General features: G+C 48.5%; 1 protein-coding gene across 1 annotated transcript; it reads left to right on the forward strand.

Annotated features, from left to right (window-relative positions):
• The first annotated feature begins 5,036 nt into the window (after window positions 1–5,036).
• On the forward strand, window positions 5,037–5,998 carry LOC144139864 (uncharacterized). Its single transcript, XM_077672110.1, has 2 exons — window positions 5,037–5,730; window positions 5,931–5,998. The coding sequence occupies exons 1-2, from the start codon at window positions 5,037–5,039 to the stop codon at window positions 5,996–5,998; spliced, it is 762 nt and encodes a 253-aa protein (XP_077528236.1).
• The last annotated feature ends 964 nt before the right edge of the window (window positions 5,999–6,962 follow it).

The following is a 6,962-nucleotide window of genomic DNA, read 5'->3' on the forward strand; positions in this document are numbered from 1 at the left end:
TAAATTGCTAGCTTCTGTGAAATGCTCTTTTGAGCCCCCTATCTATTCTCTTGACCAGCGGGGGGCACACCCATCTTCGCTTCCCCCCGAACCAGTCTCAGCAGTCACTGAATACCTCAGTGTATACTCTTCCCTTTCTTTTCAAACCGCAGTTTTCCAGTTTCCCCCATTGTCTGAACTTGCAGCCCGCGCGGCATACGTTGACCCGTCATGGTGCAACCTTGAACGCTGCATTGTTAACACGACCCCTTTTTCTCTCTCTCGCTCCCCCCCCCCTTTTCTATTTTTTATGTTTTATTTTTCTTGTTTGTTTGTTGATGTTGTAACATAGGCGTAGCCTGACTGTATGCACACTCCCCATTTCCGAAACATTTTCCGCTCTTTCTCACAGTTTTATGCAAACCTATATAAGAAATGTGTTCAAAATGTTTGCGACAGCAAAATCATGTAACTTTACTCTGATGAAGGCAAGTCCCGTTGCCGCTACGTAAGTAAACATTGTTTGTTATTGTTCTTGCTGTGTATCCGACTCTTTACTTATACTATATATATATATATATATATATATATATATATTTAGAGAAAGAGAAAACTCACAAAGCGCGCAGACATAGAATAAGTAAAGAGTCGGATACACAGCAAGAACAATAACAAAGAAGGTTTACTTACGTAGCGGCAACGGGACTTGCCTTCATCAGAGTAAAGTTACATGATTTTGCTGTCGCAAACATTTGGAAGACAAGTCTTATATAGGTTTGCAGAAAACTGTGAGAAGGAGCGGAACATGTTTCGGAAAAGGAGAGTACGCATACAGTCGGGCTATGCCTATGTTACAACAATAAAAAAGGGGGGGGGGAGCGAGAGAGAGAAAGGGGTCGTGTTAACAAAGCAGCGTTCAAGGTTGTACCATGACGGGTCAACGTATGCCACGCGGGCTGCATGTTCAGACAATGCGGGAAACAGGATAACCGCGGTTACAAAAGAAAGGGAAGAGTATACAGTAAGGTATTCAGTGGATGGGGAGACTAGTTGGGGCGGAAGCGAAGATGGGTGTTTCCTCCGCGGATGAAGAGAATAGATAGGGGGCACAAAAGAGCATTTCACAGAAGCTAGCAACTGAACAGGAAAAAGGTAGGGTCACAAAAGGTTAAATATGAATAGACCACAAAGAGTTAAAAATTCTTAAGTTGCGGTGGGAACGAGGCCTCCTTCCCCAGGACAAATGGCATTGTTGAGCCGCATTAGGCTAATAAGGCTGCTGTAATAGGAGAGTTTTTGCAAATTTTGATGGGAGAGTCAAGGGTAGGAATAGTGAACGTAGTTATAAAAATTATGAAGCCGCCAGTTTTAATGGAGGGATAAGCATGTAAGTTTTCCGTAACTTTCATTAATCCCAAGTGTGGCTGCCCCAAACTTTTAAATGCGATAACATTCCCGAATCTCGCGGTCGTGGTGCGTTTTGAAGGCGGATTCTAAAATCGTTGCTCTAAGATGTTCAAATGCATGCTCGGGACTGTTCACATGTCTTGACAGGGGCAAATAAGGGCAGCTTTTTGCGTGAGAGCGGTGAATATTGAACCGTATTCGGAAGGGCGTTTCAGTTTGGCCGATATATTGTTGCCTACAAACAGTGCACTCTAGAAGATATACGACATTAGCGGAGTCACAGTTAAAGTTACCTTTTATATTTACGTAGTAGTCTGAAGCCGTGCTGGTGGCGCGCTGTGTAGTGGTCATGTGTGGGCAGACTTTACATCGGCGTTTATTGCGGGGCATGCAGCCAGTAGTTGCCGGTCGGTTGATACGAGAGTTAGTAAGAAAGTCACCTAAATTCTTATTACGCTGGTAGAGAACGCGTGGTGGTTCGGGGAATATGCTTTTTAAGCGGTCACTTTGCATTAGGATATTGTGATGTTTTGTTACCACGGTTGACACTCTTGGAGTGGAGGATGAGTGGGTTAAAACTAAGTTAGTTTGTGGGTTCCCATTCGGGGCTTTTTTATTACAGATTACGTTACGGTTTAATTGGTTGGCTTGCACAATAGCGTCGTCGATAACGTTTTTCGGGTATTTTTTATTCAGGAGGGCGGTCTTGAGTTCTCGACATTTTGAGTCAAATTCGGCTTGGTTTGAGCTAATTCTCCTAAATCGGTGGGCTTGGCTGTGAGGTATTGCTGTCTTGCAGTGTCTGACATGGCTACTTCGGAAGTGCAAATACTGCCGCGTGTCTGTCGGTTTTCTATACAGTTTAGTTTGAAGCCGACCTTCGAGGGTAGTAACGGGGACGTCCAGAAAGTTTACACTGTGTTCCGAAATGGATGAGCAAGGGAAATACTAGGAAGGGCTAGGTTAAATGCCTCAATGAAGGTGAGGAGCACCGCCTCACCGTGTTGCCAGATCATGAATATGTCATCAATATACCTTTTATAGTGCATAGGCTTTAAATTTTGGGTGCCAAGAAGGTTTGATTCAAGGTGAGCCATAAAGATATTAGCGTAGTTAGGTCTGATTTGAGTTCCCATTGACGTTCCGCTGACTTGCACGTAATGAACTCCGTCGAACTCAAAATTGTTAAGTTCAAGAATAAGCCTAAGGAAGGTTTGGAGAGCAGAAGAATCGATAGGTTTGTCGCACGATGACTGCTCATACGCAAGGGATACAGCGGCGATGCCATCTTCATGGGGTATGTTAGTATACAGTGACGGAACATCGAGGGTGACTAGAAGGCAGTTATCAGGAATTTCAATTTTTGAGATGTCTGAGAGAACGTCATTGGTATCTTAATTAAGGAGGGAATGCTGGGTGGAATGTCGCAAATGAGATTATTCACATAGCGCGAGAGGTTTTCGGTAAGAGTGCCAATGCGAGAAACAATGGGGTGTCCTGGGTTGTTCACCATGTGAATCTTTGGGAGAAGATAGAATTTACCGGCTACTGGGCTTAAGGGGATCAGGGAACGAGCCGTGGTTTCATTTATTGTTTTATTTTTAACAAGCCTAGCAAGTTAATCTTTGACAATTTGCTTATAGTCTTGAGTGGGATCATTGGGTAGTGCTTTATAGAACAACGAAACTGATAGTTGCTTATTGGCCTCGTTAATATAGTCGGTTTTGTCAAGGATTACGATTGCGCCTCCCTTGTCGGCATTTTTATTAATTATGTCGGGACAGCTTGCGAGTTCCTCTAAGGCTTTCTTTTCGTTGGTAGTCATGTTGTGTTGGAAAGAAATTTGTGTTTGGTATGCTTTTCTCACATCGCGTTGACAGCTTTTATGTACATGTCGAGGCAACTATCACGCTGTGTGGGAGGGGTCCAGTGCTTATAGCTAGGTCGGGTTCTGCGTGCTTCTTTCATCGCGGGGTGATCGTAGAAGTTTTCTCGTAGTCTCATGTTTCTGGCGAAGTTATCTGTCCTTAAAAAGTTGAAATTCATCAAAACCACCAGTAGCCGGGCAAAAGTTTAGGCCCTTTGACAAGACGTTCATCTGAGCTGGGGAGAGGGTTATACTTGAAAGGTTCATTACATTCCCGGTAAGGTTTTCTTTTGTGGCGGCAGGCGAGGGAAAATAATTAGTACAGGGGTTTAACTGAACTGTTTGGGGTGCAGTAGTCGAAGCATTTATTACAGTCGTAGTGACATTATCGGCCGTATTGTCAGAGTGGGGGCAGTTACTAGTGCCGGAGCTTGTGAGGTTCTTACGCATGTTGCCAGTGTTATAAATCTTATCTCAGCGGCCTCAAAGACGGCCTTATCTCGGCGGAATCAAAGATGGCCTCCGCCATATCCCGAACAAAAGACCAAAAGTGGCGCTGGCTACCACCTCCAAGCGCAGGAAACAAAAACACCTGAACATAAATACCCCAGAAAGTGGAGGCTAAAGTAGCCCCGCCGGTAGCGTAGTGGTTATCGCACCAAACCAGTATTTTGGAGGTCGGGGGTTCGGATCCCACCTAGCGGGCATTTTTTCTCGACTTTCTTATTTTCCAAATTCTTTATCTTGAGCTACTACATGCTCCCCTTTGCTTTCCGAGGTCTTCTTGACTGCCAATTCTTATTTCTGTCTTATTTTCAACCAGCCCCTCATTTCCTATTCTTATTCGCTACATGCATAGTTAGGGCCTCTGTTCTGGCAGTCTTGGTGCCAAAGGGAGCTTAAGAGGGTTCAACGCTGGTCGACCACTCTCGACATGTCGTAGACGCTCTAGTCACGGCCCGGGGGTTAAAAAGAAAGTCCCCTTCACCACGAGTTGTCCGAGTGGCGCTGGCTACCACCCCCAAGAGCAGGAAACAAAAACACTTGAACACTTGAAGTGCACTCCAGCAAGTGGAGGCTAAAGTAGCCCCGCCGGTAGCGTACTGGTTATCGCACCAGACCGGTATTCTGGAGGTCGTGGGTTCGGATCCCACCTGGCGGGCATTTTTTCTCCACTTTCTCATTTTCCAAACTCTTTATCTTGAGCTACTACATCCTCCCCTTTGCTGTCAAAGGTCTTCTTGAATGCCAATTCTGAGTTCTGTCTTATTTTCAATGAGCCCTTAATTTCCTATTCGCTATAAATTTATATAAATACATACATACATACACACACACACACAAACACACACACACATATATATATTGTAGTGCGAAAGACGAGCAAGTGGCGCGCAGCCACCATGCGAGCACTACCGAGCAACTGATAAGCTACGCGGCCACAACAACCGTCAGCAATGTCATTGTGATTGGCGTACGTCACTCAAGGAGATTGACCACTTGAATTGTGCAGATGAGGACGAGGCAGCACGGTGAGCCACCGAAGTGGCATCGCCATCGGCGTGAAGCTCGTGAAGTGCTCGAGATATACTGCCGTCTGGAACACATATCCGCTTGCCACTTCTGAGTGCCCCTCCTACTCTCCGCTTTCAAGGCAATAAACCCGCATTACATTTTGGTGGAGTGTGCGGATTTCATCCTCGCCCTGCTCGGTAGCTTCACCCGTGTACCCGCCAGCCTGGAGCTTCGGAGTCGCACCCTGCTTTCTACCGTTGGGTCCACCATGACTAGTGACGCCCGAAACACGACATCGCCTTTGCCGCCACCGGCTGTCATCTGCTCCGGGGTGATCCGTGAGCGTGAGCCGGCGATGTTCACTGGCGCAGACGACCAGGACGTCGAAGATTGGCTTTCGGCCTATGAGAGAGTAAGCGCACACAATAAGTGGGACGATGCCATGAAGCTAAATAACGTTGGTTTCTCCTTGAGGGGACTTGCCGAAAAATGGTATCTCAACCACCCAGAGGATCGCGCAACGTGGACCGCATTCAAAACGAACTTTTCGGCAGTATTTGGCCGGCCTGCGGTTCGCAAGCTTCGCGCGGAGCAGTGTTTGAGAGAGCGAGCTCAAAAGGCCGGCGAGAACTTTCCCAGCTACATCGAGGATGTGGTCGACCTTTGCAGGCGCGTGGATCCTTCCATGCCTGAGCAAGACACCATCAAACACATACTCAAGGGAATAGATGAGGACGCGTTCCAGATGCTTCAGGCGAAAAACCCTCAGAGCGTCCGAGACGTCATCAGCTTGTTGCAGAGTGATGACGAGTTGCGCAGGCAGCGTCGCCTCACTCGTCGCCGCCCTGTGGAGCGTGAGGAGCCGCTCTGTGGGCTGGCACTCGACGAAAACCCGTCGCTACTGAGCCGCACCAAGGAGTTTGTTCGTGAAGAGGTGGCTCGGCAGATCTCTCTCCTGCCTTGTACATCTCTGCCATCGTCGCCGGTACCAGATCCTTGCTTGTCGTCGCCACTCCGTCGAATTATTAGGGAAGAATTCGCTGAAGTCTTACCGACAACGCCAGCTGTCCCCCAGACGTTGCCTGTAGCGGCGCCTCTATACGCTGAAATGGCGGCACGGCAGGCTCCGCCCATCGCTTACGTGCCCTTACGCCGCCCGCAGCCGCCGCCTTACCTTCCTCCAGCTTCCTCGGCACCGCTTCACAGCAACCCATGGCGCACGCCCGATAACCGGCCGTTTTGTTATTTCTGTGGAGTTCCTGGTCACGTAGCGCGCTATTGCCGCCGTCGAGTCGCGCCGTCCGGAGACGCTTACCGAAGACCAGTCTTTGCTGTTAGCGTGTATACTCCTCCACGTTCGTAAAGCAATGCCGTTGCTGAGCCGCCATTTCTCTTGCCTCCTCGCGAAGCACCCGATACCCGTCGGTCGTCCTCCCCTCGTCGCCGTTCCATTTCGCCGCTGCGCCGTCGTCCGAATGCCCAGGAGGAAAACTGATCGCCACAGTTCCGGAGGCAAGAACTGCGGCGCCGTCGAAATACCAAAGCCCTGGCCTGTCTGTTACGAACGTGATTGAAGTAGTTATCGATGGAATCACCTCATACGCCCTTGTAGACACGGGAGCAGCCATCTCTGTTATATCCGACAAACTTTGCCGCAAATTATGAAAAGTGACGACCTCAATATCCGGTTTCCGTCTCCGCACAGCTACGGCGCATTACGTCGAGCCTTCAGCCGTCTGCACAAGCCGTGTCTTTGTGCAAAACGCGATGTATGTAATCGAGTTCGTCGTTCTTTTCTCGTGCTCCCACGACATTATCTTGTGGTGGGACGTCCTGTCGTGTCACCACGCTGTTATTGACTGTGCCCGCGCCGAGATCTCCTTATTTCCGCTGTGTGGTACTGAAGTGCACAAGGTAACCACTACATTCAAGCTGTGCGCCGCAGAAGACTCCACAATCCCTCCAGCCTCTGCAGTTATCGTGCCGGTAATCTCTGATATGGTGTCTGACGCAACTGTTGTGTTTACCCCCTCTAATCTGTTTATGCGTCGCCAGGGCTCCCCTCTCCCCTACGCCATTCTTGAAATCGAAAATGGCGCTAGCATGATCTCCATCTGCAATACCTCCTCTTCACCTTTAACCGTGCTTCGTGGCGAGTCCCTTGGACGCGTCGAAGCTGTTGACGCTCGCCTCA

Source organism: Haemaphysalis longicornis, unplaced genomic scaffold (assembly GCF_048455015.1).
Source record: "Haemaphysalis longicornis isolate Haplotype H1 unplaced genomic scaffold, Haemaphysalis longicornis Haplotype H1 scaffold_5, whole genome shotgun sequence".
Classification (NCBI taxonomy): Eukaryota; Metazoa; Arthropoda; class Arachnida; order Ixodida; family Ixodidae; genus Haemaphysalis; species Haemaphysalis longicornis.

Coding starts and splice junctions, on each gene's coding strand:
- LOC144139864 (XM_077672110.1), top strand. CDS start 5,037: ATGACTAGTGACGCCCGAAACACGACATCGCCTTTGCCGCCACCGGCT. Junction 5,731..5,930: donor GCAGATCTCTCTCCTGCCTT/GTACATCTCTGC, acceptor CGCCGCCCGCAG/CCGCCGCCTTACCTTCCTCC.